The sequence below is a fragment of the Puma concolor genome, chromosome D3 (genome assembly GCF_028749965.1).
Source record: "Puma concolor isolate L17-30 chromosome D3, mPumCon1.1.hap2, whole genome shotgun sequence".
In the NCBI taxonomy this organism is placed as follows: domain Eukaryota; kingdom Metazoa; phylum Chordata; class Mammalia; order Carnivora; family Felidae; genus Puma; species Puma concolor.
In genome coordinates this window covers 53811837-53834634 of record NC_141678.1, presented here as the reverse complement: position 1 = coordinate 53834634, position 22798 = coordinate 53811837, and the positions used below count along the sequence as shown (strand labels likewise).

Here is a 22798-nt window from a genome sequence, read left to right as displayed (position 1 = left end):
ATTTATATTGGAATTAACAACATTCTGGACTATTATTTCTTTTTTTTGAATCATACAAATTTTTTTATATTGGGTCCTCATACCATCCCTTGGTGAGAAAATACTTCACTGAGACAAGAGGGTAGAAAATACAAAACATTGTTTTACGGAAAAAGTGGAAAGTTGTGAATTTTTTTCTGAAGACCTATGGATAATGAATATTTTATCTGTCCTGCAGAAAAATACCTCTTTCTAAGAAACTTTATTAATTTGAGATCATATGGGTTAGAATTTTGGCAGATAGGATGCTGTAATGAGTCACAGGAAGTAAAGTGCACCAAAATAATATTTGGAAGTTTTAACTTCCAAAGAGAGCTAATAGCTAGCTGAGTAACTTTAGGAAGATTCTCTTGGGCCAGAATAAATGAGACCTAAAATTTTATGACTGATGTATTAAGTAAAACTATTAATTGTTTATCTTAATATTCTTGCTTAACATGTTTTTAATACTTTGCATATTAAAAAATGAGGAGGCAAATATGAAGGAAATGGAATTTTCTCAAAAAAACTTTTTTCTTTTGTATTTCTCCTAGAATGTAAGTCAGCTGTCACCAGATGGCCCTTTACCGCAGCTACCTTTACCGTATATTAACAGTTCAGCCACACGGGTTTTCTTTGGCCACGACAGACGACCAGCAGATGGTTTGTAAAATTTTATTTTGCCTTTTTACCTAGTGACTATTTTTTTAAGTGCTTTTTTCTTTATTTAAGAAATGATGTTGTAATTGTTGAAGAATGTTTGAAGATAAGTAACTCTACCATGTCACCATCCTGCCACCTTGAAGATAACCACTACTTCAATGGTTTTTCTTCCGGCTCTAAAAGCTAGAAATAACAAAATAGCTATAATTATAATGGGTTTTCTCACATAATAGGAAAAATGCCCATGTTATTACATACCTTTTAAAAAAAAATTTTTTTTTAATGTTTATTTATTTTCGAGAGAGCAAGGGAGCACAAGCAGTAGAGGGGCAGAAAGAGAAAGACACAGAATCCGAAGGAGGCTCCAGGCTCAGAGTACAGAGCCTGACGTGGGTCTCGAATCCACAAACCATGAGATCATGAGATCGTGACCTGAGCCAAAATCAGATATTTAACCAACTGAGCCACCCAGGCACTCCCATGTTATTATATAATCTTAATGAACAATGTTAATGGCTGTAAGATACTTTATTCAGTACTTATAAAGTACTGTAATGTTCGTGTCTTATATAGTTGGACTATTTTCTTCTTTTCCTTATATAAACATTGTGATGGATGTTCTTGTGGATAAAACTTGTTAACTTTTTATTATGGAAATTTATTTATTAATTTATAATTAATAAATTTAATAAATTTATTATGGAAATTTCAAATGTACACAGAAGCAGAGAACAATTGCCAATATTCTGCTGTCCTTGTTGTAAGACTTTTTAAAATATAGGCTTATTTTCTTAGGATTGAACCTTAGAATGGTATACTGGGCCAAGAGTATAAATATATTGATGTATGTTAGAGTAAACTTTGTGATTCTGTGTATTGTTATATTTAAGCTTACTATATTTCTCCTTGAGATTTAATTTAGTATTTTATTTAAAAATATTTATCAAGGGGCGCCTGGGTGGCGCAGTCGGTTGAGCGTCCGACTTCAGCCAGGTCACGATCTCGCGGTCCGTGAGTTTGAGCCCCGCGTCAGGCTCTGGGCTAATGGCTCGGAGCCTGGAGCCTGTTTCCGATTCTGTGTCTCCCTCTCTCTCTGCCCCTCCCCCGTTCATGCTCTGTCTCTCTCTGTCCCAAAAATAAATAAAAAAAAAAAAACGTAGAAAAAAAAATTAAAAAAAAAAAAAAATATTTATCAAGATGTTTATGGCAACATTAGTGTTAACAGCAAAAAAAAAAAAAAGTGAAACAGTAGCAGGAAATGAATTGATAAATTTTGGCATATTTATACAATGGATTCATGCTGTAGAAATAGTTCTGTATGTTTCTACATGGATAATACACCATAATGTTGAGTGAAAACAGTTACAGAACAGTCAGTCAAATGTAATTCCATTTCTATAAATTTCAAACATATAAACCAATTCTATGCATTGTTTATGTATATATTCATGTGATCAAGTAAAAAACAAATATGGATGAAAACATTATATTTCAGCTTTGGAATAACCCTGGGAAGAAGGGCTAGTGGACATGAAGGAGAGCAGTAGGATTTGGGAGGGTTACACAGAGGGCAATAATTCTATCTGTAACATTTATTTTATGAACAGTATTTGGGATCTTATAACAAACATTGGCATTTGTTAAATTTTAATATATAAATATTTGTTATTCCCCATGTGTTTCTGTATGTTTGAAGTATTTCATATAAAATTATTTGGAATATTAGGAAAAATATATTCTTTCAGAGTCAAGAGGAAAAGAACATCAGTGTTATAAGCCAAGTTCCAGTTAGACTAGGGTTAATAAGAGGATATTTTTCTCTCAGATAATTATAGGCAAGAGTGTATATGTATATGTATTTATTCGGATACCTCATATTTTTATTTAAAATAAGTTTCAGGGGCGCCTGGGTGGTTCAGTCGATTGAGTGTCCGACTCAATTTTGGCTCAGGTCATGATCCCGGGGTTGTGGGATTGAGCTCGGTGTCGGGCTCTGTGCTGAACGTGGAGCCTGCTTAAGACTGACTCTCTCTCTGTGTCTCTGTCTCTCTCTCTCTCTCTCTCTCTCTCTCTCTCTCTCTCTCACTCTCACTTTCTCTCTTTCTCTTTCGCCCCACACCCCCACTTCTTCTCCCTCTGCCCTTGTCCCCTGCTTGCGTGCACATTCTGTTTCTCTCTCAAATACAATAATAATAATAATAATAATAATATGTTTCATTGAAGGCAGGTGTTAACAAACGTGTTTAATTGTGACACTTTTTTTTTTAGGTGAAAAGCAAGCAGCTACTCATGTAAGTCTCGATCAGGAATATGACTCTGAATCCTCTCAGCAGTGGCGAGAACTTGAGGAACAAGTTGTAGCTGTGGTTAACAGAGGAGTAGTTCCATCCAATTTCTACCCCACACAATATTGTTTGAATAGTTATTCAGATAACTCAAGATTTCCACTGGCAGTTGTAGAAGGTGATATACTTGAATTTTTATTCATGGTTTTTTGTTTACCTACAGCAGATGCAAGATAATTTTCTATGTGCCAAAAATTACTGGAAGCCAGGCATGCAAAAAATAAATTAGGAATCATAACTTAGTGAGCTGTATGTATAAAACTAGGCACTATGTATGAGATGTAATACTAGTATATAAGTGTGCTATTGGAATATAGAAGAGAGAGTGACATTCGTTAGCACATAGGAATTGGGGAAATCTTCTAGAGGAAGTAGTTTTAAAACTGAATCCTGAATAAATGGACATTTATAAGCTGGTAAAGGACAGTCTAGGCAGAAATGCAGAGCTGTGAAAGTAAGGTGTGTTCAGAGAATTGAAGCATAGCATGCTAGGTGGGGTTTATTGAAGTTACTAATTTAGGCCTTTCTTTTTGTAGAACCAATAACAGTGGAAGTGGCTTTTAGAAATCCTTTGAAGGTTCCACTTTTGTTGACTGATTTGTCATTGCTATGGAAGTTTCAACCTAAAGATATTAGTGGAAAGGATAATGAAGAAGTTAAAGAACTAGTAAGTTATTAAAAGGTATTTGTAATAAGCATGTTTCAGTAATAGCCTAGCAGATGCATAACATTTCAATATTTTCTGTTCAGTGAACTACACTTATTCTTTTTTATGCCTGTTTTCCCTAGCTATAAAAAGTATGATATATGCATATTGTTGAAAATAGAGAATACAAAGAACATACAGAATAAAGATAAATCTGTCTTCTCAGTATTTAGAAATAACCACTTTAACACTTTTCTATATATCTTTCCAGTAATTTCTATTTGTATGTTTTCTCTCATATATGGGATTTTAAAAATATTGTGTATGTTGGTTTTTTTTCATTCTGTTGATTTGTATGTGTATCTTGATATTAACATGTCTTAATATTTCATTTCTGTGTAATATTCCATCATGGATGATCTGTAAGCTCTTCTACTGTGTCTCCATTGATAGTTGTTTTAGAAGTTTCCATTTGTTTACTATCCTCATAATTCAATGGTAAAAATTTGGGTGTATACTTTTTTCATCCTGATAATTTCTGTAATAATGATTTCTAGGCATGAAGTTAAAAAATTTTAGGGAATAAGTATGTTAGTGCTCTTTTGGTTTCCCAAGAGGTCATACCAAAGCTTTTTACCAGCAACACATGGGATTGGATATCTCATCTTTGCAACATTAAGCATTCTTATTTATAAAAAAGCATCTTAATTGATTTACTAGGTATGAAAAATGCTGTTTTACTTTATTATTTTCCATCTCATTCATTAATTTCTGGTGAAGTTGAAGATCTTGGATTTCCTTTTTTTGGATTATCTTTATATGTATTTTATCTTTTTCTTATTCGTGTCTGTAATAAGCTCTTTATCTATGATAGTTTTTTGGTTTTTTTTTTTTTAAGTTTATTTTGAGAGAGCACACACACACTTGTCAAGGAGGAGCGGAGATAGAATCCCAAGCAGGCTCTGTGCTCACGAACCATGAGATCATGACCTGAGCTAAAATCAAGAGTTGAACACTTAACTGAGTGAGCCACCCAGGCACCCAACCCTAAGATAGTTATTATTGAAGTAGGAATGACTTGGACAAATAATCTTTATTACCAAGCTGATTGTAACAGAAATAACTGGGAAAAATAATTTTTTTTTCCACTTACTGGGCTATTCACCACTATCTACTATATAACTTTTACTTCTTTGTACTACCTTGATATATGCTTTAATCATTATTTTGGAACTGGGAAATATCCCAACATTTGGCATTGATTTATGAAGGGAGAACTGGAAAGAGATGTATGTCGTACTAAACTTTACTATTAAATTATTTCTCTTGGAGTGTTTTGATTTTTAAAGATTTCCTTCTGTAAAGTCTTGTTGGTTAAATTCATTGAAGACGTTTTGTGATTACACTCATTGTGGATAGTTCCAAAGATTGAGATTTTGTAGGCTCTATTCTGACTTGAATTTTAGCAACTCCATGAATTTTTCTAATTTTTTTTTTCTGATGCCTGGAATACAAATAAGAAGCTTATGAATGGTTCACTCTTGGTACAGTTTTTTAAAAGATCCATTAGCTTTTTAGTATATTAGTCTGTTTAATATATTAAATTTTAAAGGAGGTTTATTAAAGTGGAATTTTTTCATTGTGTATAATTAAGTTCTACTTTATCCTGTAAATTTCAGACTCTTTGGATTTCTTCATAACTTTCTGCTGCTGATGGACTAAGATACTGAACTGAAATTTAGGGAAATGTAATTTTAATTTATTGTGTGAAATAACTAACTTCATGGTAAAAGTAAAACAGTGTTTATGAGGACCAGCTTTACCCCAAGTGTGAGCCAGTTAACTGTGCTTTGTTACATGACCAAAGATTATAGTCTCTTACAGAAGTCATTGATTTGGAGGAGGCCTTTTTTTTTGTTCTCTCCTACTGCCCTTATTGTCCACCAGTCTTTTATGCATGTTGCTTAGGCTGCCATTACTCGATACAATTGGACAATGTGGAAAAAGAGGCCAGTCAGAGTAAAAGATGGAGAAATTTGCTCTTACTGCAAAATTAAACTAAGCGGCCATTTTGGCCATTGTTGACAATTAGTAGCTGAACTTTATGTCTTGAAGTTTTATCCTCTTGGTGGCTGCAACTTTGAGTAGATCACTTATCCTCCTCACTTGAATTGGACTGAATGAAATAGAAAAATATATCACATGTTAGATCACTCCAGGTGTGAAAGTAAAAAAAAAAAAAAAAAACAACTTTGTATATTGATTAGCACATAGTAAGAACCTGGTAAATGCTAACTGTAATTATTGTTATTGTTCTTAAATATTGATGTATAGGAATGTTAATATTCTTCTGATACTTTTCATTAGACTATGTATTTTACAAAATATTTTTCAGGTAACAGGTGAACCTAAAATGATTGGAACTGAACTTATTTCAGAATTCTTAATTAACAGTGAAGAATCTAAAGTGGTAATTATTTTCTTATTTTTATGTCTTAAGAAAAAGTAAGTTGGAAACAAATTTAAAAAACCAATTTATTAGGTTTATTTTATATTCTAATTTTCTTAAAAGCTAAAATTTGGAAGATTCAGAAACAGGAATTGCACAAGAGGAAATTGGTGGGAGAAGAGTAGTCTGGTTTGTTAATTTGGCTTGTTAATTTTCAAAGAAGCCTGGTGCAATGTTTTTGGGTTTTTTTTTTTTTTTTTTTTTTTTTTGTGGGGTGGTCAGTATGGTAATTTCATATGACATTTGGTTGACCAGAATATTTTGGTTTTTGTTTACTTTGAAGTATTAGTTAAGATCTGTGCCTGTAATTGTAGAATTTACAGAATTTACAGATTTTTCTTTTGAAGCAAATGCTTTCCAGTATAATAAATTAATTCATTATTCAAAAGCTTAGGTCATGACTTTCAATTTCTGCAATATTACAGAATTTAGGTATTGCACTATTTAAGATATTATGAAAACAGATAATAAGAGTGACTTAAATATCTCCACAGGCAAGACTAAAGCTCTTTCCCCATCACATAGGGGAGCTGCATATTCTCGGAGTTGTTTATAATCTTGGCACTATTCAGGGCTGCATGACAGTAGATGGCATTGGTTCTCTTCCTGGATGTCACACAGGTAAAACCATAGCATTGCTAAACAGATACAAAACTAGTAATTAAATCTTCATAAAATAAAATGAATGAAAATAGCATGTTTTAAAAATGGGTCTAATGTACCTTTAACCAAGGCAGTTAGATTATTTGGATTATTTTAAACTCTGCCATTGCTTCAAAAATAAACAACTGTATTCCTTTCTAATGTATTTTGTATTTGCAAAGTAAGTAAGTCTCATTTCTCCTAAATGAGAAATTGAGCAGCATACAGTGGGTATGGTTAAACATAAAAGTAAAATGTGACTAATTTTTTGATGATTCATGCTACTCAGTAATTGTCTAGAATTTTTCTAGAAATAATATGAAAGTTACAGTATTCAAGCTAAATTTATGTCACTTAACATATCAAATTATTTTAGGGCATTGATTATTTTTTGTTTCAGGAAAACATTCCTTGAGTATGTCAGTCAGAGGGAGACAGGATTTAGAAATTCAAGGCCCTCGACTTAACAATACAAAAGAAGAGAAAACATCTATCAAATATGGTCCTGATCGACGTTTAGATCCCATTATCACGGAGGAAATGCCACTGTTGGAGGTATTTCACTTTTTAAAATTTCATGGACTTAATAAATTATAAGGTCAGATAATATTTTCAGTAAATTAATTATAGACTCTGAAGGTACTGATGTTACATTGAACCATACTTTTTAATTATTGCTAAGCTAGGGTTAAATAGGTCTAATTTACAAAGATAAGTCACAGCCAGGTTATAAAATATAAACCTCAAAATATTGATGGAAATTGAGAACACTTTAATAAAGAACACTTTATTAAAATCAGTGGCTCTTTTTTGATAAGGTACACAAATAATATAGGAATTAATGCTTATAAAAAGTTTACACAAAATAGATAAATATATTCATAAGAAACAATATTCCCTTTATTCTCTGTTTTCCTACCCCACCCTACTTTTATGCCATATAAGTTCCAGCTTTTTTAGTTGCAGGAGATAGAAACTGATGCTAGGGAGCATAAGCCAAAAAAGAGAAAATGTATTATTTAGTTAAAGGATATTGGAACATCTCTTGGAAACTGAAGTATTCTAGAACAGTAAGTCTCAGAAAAATAAGGACTTGGCACCTCCAGGAAATTTAGCAGCAAATGTTTGTGAGCCTTTAGAAAGCATTGCTTTTGATATGACCTTAGTTTAACAACTTTTCCAGTCTTTGTGCCACTTTATTACTAGTTTCAAGTTTCTAGGAGAGAAATCTGGCCTACCTTGGATCAGTTGTCTACCTGAGAGGCAGACCAGTGGCAGGGTTGTATAGTATTACAGACACTGGCAGAAGGTCTTTCCTCCTGCATCAAGTTTTCTTAGTAGGGGAGTTAGAAGCTTAGCCACTTACCTTTTACAAGTGCTCGTGATATTAAATTGGCGTTTTCTCCTTTCAGACCTTTCACTGAACACTTATGTATAGTTTTAGTAATTATAAATGGAATCATACTGTACATTTTATCCTTACTCACTTTTTGTCTTTAACAACATAACTTGGTCTTTGTTTTCATTCAGTAAAAATTCCTTATTTTACAGCTATATATGGTATTCCTTTATTTAGATACCATAATGTATTTTAACCATTTGTCTGTTGTTGAGTGTGGTTCTGGTTTTTCATCATTACTGATAGTTCTGCAGTAAATCACATTATGTATATACTTTGTGTTCTAGTTTAGACTAAAGTGGAATTGCTCGGTCAAAGGATATATAAATAAAATGTTTTGTAACATACTACAGAATTACCTTCAGCAAGGCTATAGCAATTTGCACTTACCTTGAGCATGAGAATATCCGTTGTCTCACATTTATGACATACTGGGTATTATCACTTTTTTTTTTTTTTTTTACTTTTGCAAATCAGATTGGTGAAAAATGACATTCTTTTTATTTACATTTCTCTGATGTCTGATAAGATTGATCAATCTTCATACGTTTTTTGTTCATATGATTTTTTTTCTTCTATATGTTTATATGATTACCTGTTGATACCCTTTGAATTGGGTACCATTTCCCTTTTCTCATTGGATGGTTTTTATGGGCACTAATCCTATGCCTGTATGGGGAGGGGGAGGTATACTCATTAAAAAAGTAAAGGGGAGGGTTGTGTTTGAGGGAGGGTATTGCTGAGCCACATGTATTCTGCCCAAGATTTACACTTGGTTAATTATGGTTCACTTAAAGAGTTATGTAGGGCAAAAAAAAAAAAAAAAAAAAGACTTATGGACTGACTTCAGTGCTAGCTTCTGCTTGATAAATATTTTATATATTTTAACTTTGATTTGGTGTCTTTCACCATGTTAAGGCTTTTAACATATATGAAGGCCTATCTGATTGTCCTTTGTTGCTTCTGAGTTTTACAAACACTTTTAAGAGACTTCTATAGTCAAAACTTTTACCGTTTTATTTTTTAATGTCTGTGTTCTGTTTTAAATCCAAGAGAATAATACTCTTCCGAATGTCAAGGGGTAGCGAGTCGAACTTTATTTTTACCGTTAATTGAATATTGGCAACTCATTATACCATCTTTCTAATATACTAATATCCTTAAAGTGTGTATACCTATTCTTGCCCATAATAATTCCTCATCTTTCTTTGTCAATACTATAATCTTGCTTTATAATTTTTTGAATCTGGCAAACCAGATTAAAAATTAATCTTTAATTTTTTTCTTTTTTCTTATACTTGTGCCATTTTTGTATAAGCCTGTCAAGTTCCCGTAGTAATGCATTGGATTTTTATTAGGATTTGCATTGCTACACCTAGGAGTTCTAAGGCTGAAGATGGATTGAAATGAGTTGGGATCCAAATTTTATTTTAGGGCTATTCATCATTATAGCTAGCTAGCTAGCTAGCTATTTATTTATTTATTTATTGTTTTTCAGTTTATATGTATTGAGAGAGAGAGTGCATGTGTGAGTAGGGAAAGAAAGGTCAGAGAGAGAGAGGGAGGGAGAGAATCCCAAGCAGGCTGTGCACTGTCCACACAGAGGCACACAGGACTCAATCTCACAAGTGTGAGATCATGACCTGAGCTGAAATCAGGAGTTGGATGCATAATTGACTAAGCCATCCAGGCGCCCCCCCATCATTATAGTTTAGAAGTCACTAATTTATACAGTTTGCTTGGAATTCTATACATAAGAATTTCCTAGAGCTTACTTTTGAAAGGGAAGATTCTGACCCCTCTGGTTAATTGAAATCAGTCCATTGAGGACACCAGAATACTCAGTTTTTATAGCTTACCCTTTTTTTTTAAGCTTATTTATTTATTTTGAGAGTGTGAGAGAGCATGAGTAGGAGAGGGGCAGAGAGAATGAGAGAGAGAGGGAGAGAGGGAGAGAGAATGAATCCCAAGCAGGCCCTGTACTATTAGTGCAGAGCCCGACTCAGGGCTTGATCTCAGGAACTGAACTGTGAGATCACGACCCTAACCAAGATCAAGAGTTGGATGCTTAACTGACTGAGCCACCCAGCTTATACTTTTCATTGTATCTGATGATTAAGATGTTCTTTGTTACTAAGATTGGTAAAAGTACAAATGGTTTTTAAGTGCGGTACTTCTCAGATGATAGATTATTACGTATAGAGCCTTTCTTTTAGACTTTTTTCTAAGCTCCATCTCTAATTATCTGACCTTGGAAAGTTTCTTCTCTTACGAAATGAGGAAAATTGAACCAGATGATGTTTAATTTTAAATGTTTAACTGAGTAGTCTTTAAAATTATTTTGTTTTTGATATTGCTCATTCTGTATTTAAGTTTTCTTCTTGCATACCATAGTGGTTTAAAAAAAAACTTTATTGTTATAGATGTAATTTTCCTTGCAGAAGGTAGAATATGTAGAGGACCTCTTATTCTACATAGTAACAACGGGTGTTTGGTTGATTAAACAAAAAAGCTTGTAGTGAATAACAAAAAAACCCCACAATAGATCCATACCATAAATATTTTGCCTTAAGAAAATACACAAATGTACATTTATTCACTGTCTTGCCATCCTCTTACCTTGGGGGGGGGGAGGATTTAGGTCAGAGGCCTTTTCTTTAAATTTTTTTTTAATGTTTGTTTATTTTGAGAGAGAGAAAGAGAGAGAACATGCATGAGCAGGGGAGGGGCAGAGAGAAAGGGAGACATAGAATCTGGAGCAGGCTCCAGGCTCGAGCTGTCAGCACAGAGCCCACTGTGGGGCTCAAACTCGTGAACTTGTGAGATCATGACCTGAGCTGAAGTTGAACACTTAATTAACCAACTGAGCCATCCACGCACCCCATTTTCATATCCACTTTTAAAGCTTCTGACATCCACAGAATTTATCTGCTTTCCTTAAGACTATGGCCATAGTGAAATTCCTTTCAAACTTAGATTAAGAAACAGGTTTTTCCACTGGATTTTTATAACTCCTCTGGGACTACTAGTCATAACTTCATTAGAACATTTTTTCTTACACTTTTACCTTTATGTTCCTCTTTTCTTGGATACTTTCAGTGTACCTCTGATATTTACACTTAAGGATCTTTTATTTATTTTTTTAAATTTTATTTAACTTTATCTATTTTGAGAGAGAGTGTGCATATGCAAGGAGGACGGGCAGAAAGAGGGGGAGAGAGAATCCCAAGCAGGCTCTGCACTGCCAGTACAGAGCCTATATGGGACTCAAACTAACAAACCATGATACCATGACCTGAGGAGAAAGCAAGAGTCAAATGCCCAGCCACCCAGGCTCCTGACTTAAGGGGAAATGCAGATAACTTACTAGATGGTTGGTAGCCCATATTTCTACCTCTGTAATACAGGTTCACATTCCCTTATCTGAAATTCTGAGGCCGGATGTGTGTTGGAAATTTTTTTCTCCTTTAATTTTTAGAAATTGTGTGTGTGTGTGTGTGTGTGTGTGTGTGTGTGTGTGTGTGTGGTTTCTTATATAAAGTGTTATGTAACCCCTGTTGGGTTTGTGGTAGCATCTGGAAATCAAGCAAATTAATATTGTGTGACTGAACCATAGGACTATCACACTAAATGGGAAAGGGTATAAAAAGCCTCTGTTAGATCGGGTTTTGTTCCCATGTGAGTTACTAAACGTTTGAGGTCATTTGGAGCTTTTTGGTTTTAAAATTATGGATATGGAATCATGGATCTGTACATTCCTCCCATTTAAGACTTATGGGGTATCTTTTCATCTTGTTGTGTAAACAAATAGTTGAGCTACTTTTCAAGTTGACATTGATAAGGGCTTTTCAACTGACAATTCTTTAATTCACATAGCTATGTTATATTTCTTACAACTTCTCTTACCCATAGTCTACACAGTCGTCAGAGTTTTGCTGATACTCACTTGTCACTGATGTTTTGTCTTTAATTCATACCTCTGACATCTGCTGTTGAATAACATTTTCTAAAATGGTATTGTTAATTGCCACATATTCAGGGAGATATCAAAGAGAATTAATGAAATTCTCTTTATAAAGAAATATAACAACTTATTATTCATTAGAGGTTCGGAATTTTTAACAGACAATATAATAATATTTTTTCCCTCCAATGCAGGTATTCTTTATACATTTCCCTACAGGGCTCCTCTGTGGAGAAATCCGAAAAGCATATGTAGAGTTTGTCAATGTCAGCAAAAGTCCTCTTACTGGATTGAAGGTTGTTTCTAAACGTCCAGAGTTCTTTACTTTTGGTGGTAACACAGCTGTTCTAACACCACTGAGTCCTTCAGCTTCTGAGAACTGTAGTGCTTACAAGACTGTTGCGACAGACTCTACCGCTGTGTGTATGGCACTCATATCATCGGCTTCCTCTGTAGACTTTGGCATTGGCATAGGGAGTCAGCCAGAGGTGATTCCTGTTCCCCTTCCTGACACTGTTCTTCTACCTGGAGCTTCAGTCCAGCTACCAATGTGGTTACGTGGGCCAGATGAAGAAGGTGTCCATGAAATTAACTTTTTGTTTTACTATGAAAGTGTTAAAAAGCAGCCTAAGATCCGGTGAGTATTATAAAACTTTCTTGATTTAAGCTCTGTGTTTAATGTATGTGCACAAATTCAAATAAACATTTTGATATTTGTTAACATCTGTCATTGTTTATTTAAAAAATTACTCCCTTCTGTATTATGCATGATGTTTATAATTGAGTTTGTCCCTAATCTAAGTTCTAAGTAGCCAAAAGTGAAAAAAATTAGGCTACTATAATCTTCTTAGTGGCTTCTGTCTGTTAACTTCATGATTCTCTGATTCGACCAAGTACCAGGGCCAAAGTTACCACATAATAATGAAGTTCACAGGTACCATTTGTATGTGAAAACAACCTGTCGATAGTCATCCTGTTTCAAGAAAATTACTTCGTTTTACCTTTCCTTTTCCCTGTGCCCTCTTCTGACTCCTGGGAATGTATGGGGGGAAAATATATATTTGCAGAACAGATGATTAGAGTGGTGTTATAATAAGGGTCACTGAAGAAATTTACCTTGGCACTCACAAGGGTCTGTGGCCTATAAATCATTAAACAACAGGTTATTTTATTTGTGATAATGCTGCTGTCATTTTTATAAAATTAACTAGGAATAATTGTATTACTCCATTTATTAATGGAATATCTAAAATAAGACTTCTGAGGACAAAATGATACAGTATTTATAATGGGGACATATTAGATACTCAATAATATTCTCCTTCAGAGTACAATAGAGCATACTCTGGCCAAGGCAGTCAGAGAAGGCTTTGTAGAATATAGTAGTGGTGAAATGACCTTCCAAGGAAAGTAAAGATTTCAAAATTTGGGTATCAAGGGGGATAGGCAAGAGAGTAGTGGGTGTTCCAGGGAGTGGCTGTATATATGAATGAAGATTTGCAAATTAGGAAATATAAACTGAATATAGTTAGTTTGGTCGCAGTGTAAAATATGTGTAAAAGAAGGGAAAATTGTTAGAAGTAATGAATTCAGTAAAGTCGTAGGATCCAAAATTAGCATACAGAGATTGATTGCATTTCTAGATGCTAATAATGAACTATCAGAAAAAGAAGTTACGAAACCAGTCCTATTTACAATTGCGTAAAAAAGAATAAAATACCTAGGAATAAATTTAACCAAGGAGATAAAAGACCTGTACTGTGAAAACTGTAAGACATTAATGAAAGAAATTGAAGATGACATAAATAAATGGAAAGATACACTGTGTTCATGGATTGGAAGAATTAATATTGTTAATATGTTCATACTTCCCAAAGCAATCGACAGATTCAGTTCAAGCCCCATCAGAATACGATTGGCATTTTTTACAGAATGAGAACAAAGAATCCTAAAATTTGTGTTGAACCACAAAAGACCCCAAATAGCATTCTGGAGAAAGAAGAATAAAGCTGGAACTGTCATGCTACCTGATTTCAAACTATACTGCAAAGCTATAGTAATCAATACAGTATGATACTGGGACGAAAATAGACACACATCAGTGGAACACAATAGAAAACCCAGAAATAAATGCATGCATATGTGGTCAATTAATCTTGACCAGGGAGGCAAGAATATACAATGGAGAAGATAGTTTCTTCAATAAATGACGTTGGGAAAATGGGACAACTGCATATAAAAGAATGAACCTGGACCATTACCTTACACCATAAACAAAGATAATTCACAATGGAGTAAAGACTTGAATGCAAGATTTTAAACCATAAAACTCCTAGAAGAAAACATAGGCAGTGAGCTCTTTGATACTGATCTTAGCAATATTCTTTTGGACCAGTGTTTTCAGGCAAGGGCAGCAAAAGCGAAAACAAATGGGATCACATCAAACTAGAAAGCTTTTGCACAAAGAAACCATCAGCAAAACAAAAAGGCATCCTACTGAATGGGACAAAGTATTTGCAGATCATATATCCAACAAGGGGTTAATATCCAAAAATATAAATAACTTACACAATTAATATTAAGAACACCCCAATTTAGGGGCGCCTGGTTGGCTCGGTTAAGTGTCAACTCTTGGTTTTGGCTCAGGTCATGAATTTGCAGTTTGTGAGTTCGAGCCCCACGTTGGGCTCCTCACTGATGGTACAGGGCCTGCTTGGGATTCTCTCTCCCTTTCTCTCTGCCCCTCCCCCACTTACTCAAAATAAAGAAACTTTTAAAAAAATTTAAAAAAGAAAAAAAATCCCAATTTAAAAATGGGCAGGGGATCTAAGTAGACATTTTTCCGAAGACCTACCGATGGCCAACAGGCACAAGAGAAGATGCTCAGCATCACTAATCAAGGAAATGCACATCAAAACCACAATGAGCTATTACTTCACACTTGTCAGATTGGCTGTTATCAAAGACACAAAGTAATATATATTGGTGAGGATGTGGAGAAAAAGGAACCCACATATACACTGTTAGTGGATATGTGAATTGGTACAGCCACTTAGAAAAACAGTATGGAAGTTTCTCAAAAAATTAAAATGGAACTACCATATAAAGCAATTTCAATTCTGGTATTTATCTGGAGAAAACAAAATCACCAATCCAAAGAGATACATACATTCCTTTGTTCACTGCTGTATTATTTATAATATTAGCCAAGTTGTGGAGGCAACCTAGGTGTCCTGTTGATAAGGATAAAGATGTGCAATGCACATGTGTACACAAACACACTCAGAGGAACGTTACTCAGCCATAAAGAGGAATGAAATCTTGCCATTTGTGATTACATGGGTGGAGACCTGGACGGGTATTATGCTATGTAAAATAAGACAGACCACATTATTTCACCTGTATGTGGAATCCAAAAAAAAACAGAAACAGACTCATAGAAGAAAGAAGCTGTTGGTTACCAGAGTAGGGAGGAGTTGGTGGAGTAGGCGAAATAGGTGAAGGGGATTAAGAGGTACAAATTTTCAATTATAAAAGAAGTCATGAGGATGCAATGTACAGTGTAGGGAATATAGTCAGTAATATTGCAATAGCTTTGTATGATAGGTGGTCACTAGATTTATCAAAGGGATCATTTCATAATATATAAAAATACTGAATCACTATGATTTATCCCTGAAACTAATAGGATAGTATATTTCAATTGTACTTTTAAAAAAAAAAAATTATGGGGCGCCTGGGTGGCTCAGTCAGTTAAGCGTCTGACTTCGGCTCAGGCCATGATCTCACAGTTCGTGAGTTCTAGCCCCGCGTTGGGCTATGTGCTAACAGCTCAGAACCTGGATCCTGCTTTGGATTCTGTGTCTCCCTCTCTCTCTGCCCCTCCCCCACTTACACTCTGTCTCTCTCTGTCTCAAAAATAAGTAAATGTGAAACATTTAAAAAAAAAATTTAGGAGGCAACATTAAAAAAAAAAAGTAACGGGGAATTAACATGGAAATGTAAATAGCTGTATTGTGGAGGGCTTTGAATGCCAAGTTAAAGTTTGAAGTTTACTTGATAGGGGATCAGTTACTTTGGAACCACTGTCAGAGAAGAAGCATAATGAGGACATGGCTGCATGAAAATTATTTTCCTGTGCTAGACTGATGAGTTTGGTAAGCAGACATGCCTAGAGTCAAGGTGACTATTAGTTTCCTTCTGAACTGAGAAGAATTGAACGGAAGTTACACTACATAATTTTACTTTATTATTCTGTTTTTGTTTTGTTTTCTGAGTATAAGTGGTCCTGAGAGCAATTAGGTTTTAAAAGCTTTATTTGGAATTAGAGAATCATAACACATGGAGAGGTTCTTACATTAAACTTGCTATTTTTTATTTCTTTAGTCACAGAATATTAAGACACACTGCAGTCATTTGTACCAGCCGATCTTTGAATGTACGGGCCACTGTCTGCAGAAGTAATTCTCTTGAAGATGAGGAGGGCAGAGGGGGCAATATGTTAGTCTTTGTGGATGTGGAAAATACCAATACTGTAAGTTGGTTTAAAACTAAATTTTATTTTTAATTATAGTGGAAGTGTTTCCTTTATTTTTAGTAAAGGATTCTTTTTTCACAAGATAGCATAAGCTAGGAATTTAGGAATATTCATATACAACAGTGTGAAAACGTCTTAATTTTCTATTAGCTTTGTGATTTTAAGTCTCTTCAAATAAAATGACCTGGTGGCATTAATATGGTATGTATCATATGAAAGGTAGCCCTATACGTGAGTAATTAAACCCAAAAGAGATCTGATAGAGTGCTTTCTAGTCTCACCATTCAGAATCTGTTGATGTAATTAAATTTACAAAGTTCTGTATTAGGATTTTCCATTCAGTATTATTAACTTGGTAATCGTCACTTACATATTTCTGAGGGTACCATTTTCCTTATATAAAGCATTTCAAGCATTTTATCATTCCTGTTTATTTATATACTCTAAATATAAAAATGAGTATTAAAGAAGGAAATGTGATCTCATTATTAAAATAACATGTTAGTGGGGCACCTGGGTGGCTCAGTTGGTAAGGCCATTGATCTCAGCTCAGGTCTTGGTCTCAGGGTTGTGAGTTCGAGCCCTGCATTGCACTCCACTCTGGGTGTGAAGCCTACTTAATAATAATAAGATAGCATCTTAGCATCAAATTGATTCAGTTCAGATACTTACATGGTGTTGCTTATTCTGTAATGAATTCTGTAATGTCCTTTGTTTTAGCTTCATAAATTTGTAAGGTTGCTTTTTAGGATATTTAGGATTTATGTGCTTAATACTTTGGTGATCTTTAAAGAAAATAACATTTGTAAAAGTAAGAAAATTGTAATAATTTCAAATTAGCTCTTTTCCAGGTAAATGAAAAATTGTATACAGATTAACTTTATGTGCATTGGCTGTGTATGGAGATTCTGATTTGTTCAATTTTTGTTTATTTTTGCCTTAATGACAATGAGATATCTCAGAAAGATGAGAAGGAATAAAAAAAATACTACAGTTTTGATTAAAAATTGACAACAAATACTGTTTGATTAAATACTATCAGTAACTCATTATGATAGGTTCTAATGACTGAATACTCCAGTGGGAGTACATCATAGTTAAATACAGTTCTCATATAAAATGTTGACTTCTCTAAGTAAGTTTAAGGAGGGATTTAAATAACGTAAGCATTCCGAAATGTATATTATTTATTTTAAAATAAAAATTTAATCTTATGTTAATTAATACTTACTTTGGTAGCAGAGTCAGAATATTATTTACATTAGAATATTCTAAGTTCATGCCCCTAAATCTTAAATGACTCTTATTTCTTTTTGATAGAGTGAAGCAGGTGTTAAGGAATTCCATATAGTACAAGTATCGAGTAGTAGCAAACACTGGAAATTCCAGAAATCTGTAAATCTCTCTGAAAACAAAGGTTTGTGCTTTATTTTCCTTTTCATAGTAAATTTTCAAATCTTCATTGCTTGATTTTTTTCAGAATAGTACTATAATATCAGAAGATTGTTGGTACCTTTTTTATAATTAACTTTTTTAAGCATTAAGTTGTGTTTTCATTAGTTCAAGTGACTGTGAATCAAATTACCTATCTTAATCTGTTCTTTCCCATCTTTTTATTCCCTTCCACATATTTCTATTTGCATTTTCTTTATTCAGTTGGAAAATCAGTGCCTGAGTAGATGATCACTTCCAAAATTTCAAACAGTACAGAAACATATAGACTAGAATGTGGAAGGTTCTTTTTGTGTCCTTTGCCATTGGTAGGCTGTTTTTTCTGTGTATAACCATACCTCTGTAGTGACTGACTTTATACCCATATAACACTTAAAAGAATATACATACTTGTGATATATATTGACAGATTGTTTTGCAGGATATTTCTGTCAGTTATCCTGGTAGTAATATGAGAATGCCAGTGCTTTTAAGAGTGGAGGGAAGCTGACAAAATATTTGCTTTTTCTGGAGAAAAATTGTACAGTATTATTTCAGAAGCTATAAAAATATTTAAACTCATACTTAGCCTTTCAGTAATCCTTATTTTTGGAATTTGTACAAAGGAATTAATTCAAAACATAGGAAAATCTGTATACTGAGAGCAGGGCAGTTAATCGCAAAGTTGTGTTTAATAGGGAGAAATTCAGTGTGGCTTTAATGTAAATTATAACTCAGACTATTTTTTAGTCACTAAAATTTATTAACATTTTAAAAGTGTCTGTAATAGCAGGGAAATGCATCATAGCACAGTATGTGCATATAGCAATATTGATGTAAGTCATACATATGAAAAAATACTGAAAGGAAATGAAGAAATGATAGAATGGTGGGTTGTGGGCTCCCTGGTTCCCAGGTTCGGATCTTTTAAACTTTTATCTGTAATTTCACACACACACACACACACACACACACACACACACACACACACACATAAATATAAAATGAGTATTATTTATTCACACACACACACACACACACACACACAAGCACATGTGTGACCATGTATTTCAAGAAAGTTGAATTTCATCCTTTTTATGGGCTGAGTGAAATTTGCTTTATTGACATGAAAACAAAGATGTTTTTCATTAAACATTATTTATAATTATGAATTATTTTCCAGTATTGTTAAGGAAGTCTGAATAATAAATTAGGTTTTACCATGTCAGAAGCTGAGAAGGATCTTTGAAATTTTTTCTTTCTTTTCTTTCTAGATGCCAAACTTGCCAGCAGGGAGAAGGGAAAATTTTGCTTCAAGGCAATACGATGTAAGGAAAAAGAAGGTAAATTCATTTTATTTTCAGACTTTCTTAATGGTATTTTATATTTCATGCCAACGATATGATTAGCTTGTTTTCCCCTGTTTTTTAGTTGCCACACAGTCCTCAGAAAAATACACCTTTGCAGATATCATCTTTGGAAATGAACAGGTATGAAAATAAGCACAATAGCATTTGATCTTCTGGATCAAAGTCACAGTTCTGGAATATCTATTTTGGCAAAACTATTGCTTTAGTAATCCTCAAAATCTTTAGTGGGTGAATATGTCAACATTGTTGGGTTTTGCAGCTTCCCTTCATGCTCTAAAACAGACCAGAAATACTATGTGGATTATGCCATTTTAGTTAGTTATTCAAAACTAACTTTCTTTTGAGGGTATCACAGGAAAAAAGTATAAACCTTGGTATTAAAGAAAGAAACCAGATTATACAAGGGAACCAATTTATTAGGGAAAGTGGTTACAGTGGAACATAAAGATGATATTTCTCTGGATTTTGGTGTATCATATGGTTCTGAGACCAAAATAATAAGCTCTTTTGTAGTTTTAAATGTATTTTCCCAAACAGTAGTATTTCAAGTTAATTATTTGTAAGAATCACTTAGAGTAGGTTTTCAAACTTTCACAACATGTGGGGCTCTTGTTAAATGCAAATTCTATTTCAGTGGGACTAGGGTGGGACCTGAGATTCTAAATTGCTATAAGCTGGAGCATCTGGTTGGCACATTTGGTAGAACATGTGACTCTTGATTTGGGGGTTGTGAGTTCGTGCCCTGCATGGGGCATAGTTTACTTAATAAAAAATATGTATACTAAATTACTGTAAGCTCCCAGATGATGTTAAGGTTATTAGTCTCTTTTTTTTTTTTTCAGACCCTATTTTTGATCTGAGAATTTTGTAAAAATGAAAATTTTGCTTTCCTGCCTCCAAAACTTTGATTTGTTATGTCTTGGGGGGAGTTTGGGAATATGCATTTTTTCCTTCCCTCCCTCCCTTCCTATTTATGTATTTTGAGAGAGGCACAGAGACCGGGACAATGTGAGTCGGGGAGGGGCAGAGAGGGAGAGAGAGAGAATCCTAAGCACGTTCCACACTGTCAGCACAGAGTCCTATGTGGGGCTAGAACTCACAAACTGTGAGATCATGACCCAAGCTGAAATCAGAGAGTTGGAAGCTTAACCCCAGGAATATGCATTTTCAGCCAGCTCTGCATATAATCTGACGAGGTGATGTGGTGATTTGCTTTGAGAAATGCTGGACCAAGGGTGTAAACTTCCACGTAGGCATGCCCTGGTACTGTTACCAACGTTACTGTTTGTGTTATTGTTTCTTCTTTGTGTTTTTTGATTTGATAATTCCAGACATTCTTATGCTTTTGTATTTCTCTTATCATTGGCCTTCATCTGACTCACTCTTTGTGGCTATCTTTTGCCTATTTGAAGAAGCAGTTATTTAGAAATATCTCAGAGTACCAAAAGCCCAGTAATTCCAAAACAAGTATACTTTTAGCAATGCCATGCCTCCTGAATGACTGAATTTAGGTTTCATGATTTCAGTTGTTTGTCCTTTTCACTTCTTTTTTAAATTTAAAATCCCTAGAGACATAATCAAGACCCTTAAATCATATTAAGTGTATAATTTTTATTGTATATATTAGCAAATAATTTTGTATAGGAGTACTGAAGAAAGTAAAGACAAAAAAGGACATTTTCCCTTTTGATGAATCTGGTTGAGTAAATAGAACTCCCCAAGCACTACAGATTAATGAGAGAACTATGGGGACAATTGCTTACCAGAAAATAGTTTATTCTTAAAGGGAAAATGTGTATATTTATTAATATTTAATAATTAACTTGAAACTTAGCATCTATATAATATAGCCTATAACGAAGGGAATCCTAAGTGTAGACAGTTTACTGTGAAACATAATATCCCATTAAAGGAAATCCTGTACTTCTGATTCCATTAAGAAGTTTTTAAAAAATTCTTTTCTCATGTTCTCTTCCTTCAAGTAGAAGAGCCACATTAAGACCAATTACTCAGTTTGCATTCTGTTTCACTCGATGTTGTCTAGTATTCTAAGTATTCGAATGAGAACTATTTCTGTTATTTTAATAGTACAAAAAATATTACTTTTCAATAATTTATTTTTTATTCATTTTCTTAGAGCTACCCATCATCTTCCTGGATACTTGGAAGGTCAAACCTAATGTCATGGCAGTGTAGATTAATTATTTTGAGGTAACAGCTTTAAGATTCAGGGTAATTTATACCAAATATTTTAGGTGTTTAAATGTTTTAGTGTGTTTTACAGCCTCCCTCTATTGACAGATTGACAAGAAATTTTTTAATAAGCGTTTTGGTTATACAGAAACATATAGAGAAATATAAATTTTGGTAGGGTGTATTTAATTGAAAACATTTATGTAGATAAGTGACTTTCTTTTGACAGATAATAAGTTCAGCAAGTCCATGTGCAGACTTCTTTTATCGAAGCTTATCTTCTGAATTAAAGAAACCACAAGCCCAGCTGTCCGTGCATACTGAAAAACAGTCATTAGAGGATGCTGTGAGATTGATTCAGAAGTGCAGTGAGGTGGATTTGAATATTGTCGTATTATGGAAGGTATGTGTTACTAAATTATTTCAGCAAGCCTTGCTTACAGATACTTGAGCCTTAAGCTAAAGAACAAATGTAAGCTGGTATTTGCATTTTTTCTGCTTAAATTTTTAGTTTCAATATTAAAGTTGTTTTATAATTTTATTTCGTAGTTCTATAATGACTTTTTTACTTAAAGAATTCAAATTAGATAGCTTTCTTCTTTGTTATTGTTACTTCTAAGTGGTACTGAGAATATTATAGATTTGTTAATGAAAACAACTGTTATTATTAAATTCTTTATTATTGGCATTTTCAGAAACTGAAAATGGAAAAAAATAGCACTGTGAACCTTCAGGTACCCATTACTCAGACTCCATAGTCACTAATTTGTTGCTATTCATCTTTCATCTATTCCATTAGCCCCTTTCCTTTGTTTTCTTTTATTTTTATTTTCCTTTATTATTTGCTATAGTATTTTTTTTTTTTAGTGACATAATATTTTACGTGTAAATGCTCTGTATTCTAGCAGATGAAGACTTTCTTTAACATCTCCAAAATATTGTTATCTCATCCAACCAAATTAACAGTAATTCTTAATTATGATCTATTTGTTGGTCTGTTTTTGTTTTTTCCAGATTATTTTAAAATATTTTAATTTTTAAAAAATCATATCCAAATAAGATCCACACATGACAGAGCAAA

The 22798-nt window shown here is 33.7% G+C and overlaps 1 protein-coding gene across 5 annotated transcripts in view; it reads left to right on the top strand.

The window, feature by feature from the left end:
• TRAPPC8 (trafficking protein particle complex subunit 8) overlaps positions 1-22798 on the top strand; it is an 83862-nt gene that overhangs the window by 46306 nt on the left and 14758 nt on the right. For all 5 annotated transcript variants that reach the window (XM_086682684.1, XM_086682682.1, XM_086682683.1 and 2 more), the window contains 12 exons: positions 573-681; positions 2950-3144; positions 3563-3693; positions 6068-6142; positions 6676-6802; positions 7224-7378; positions 12381-12823; positions 16573-16720; positions 18044-18140; positions 19429-19497; positions 19586-19644; positions 21947-22120. In XM_086682684.1, coding sequence (XP_086538810.1) covers positions 573-681; positions 2950-3144; positions 3563-3693; positions 6068-6142; positions 6676-6802; positions 7224-7378; positions 12381-12823; positions 16573-16720; positions 18044-18140; positions 19429-19497; positions 19586-19644; positions 21947-22120 — 1782 coding nt within the window. The remainder of the gene's footprint in view (positions 1-572; positions 682-2949; positions 3145-3562; positions 3694-6067; positions 6143-6675; positions 6803-7223; positions 7379-12380; positions 12824-16572; positions 16721-18043; positions 18141-19428; positions 19498-19585; positions 19645-21946; positions 22121-22798) is intronic.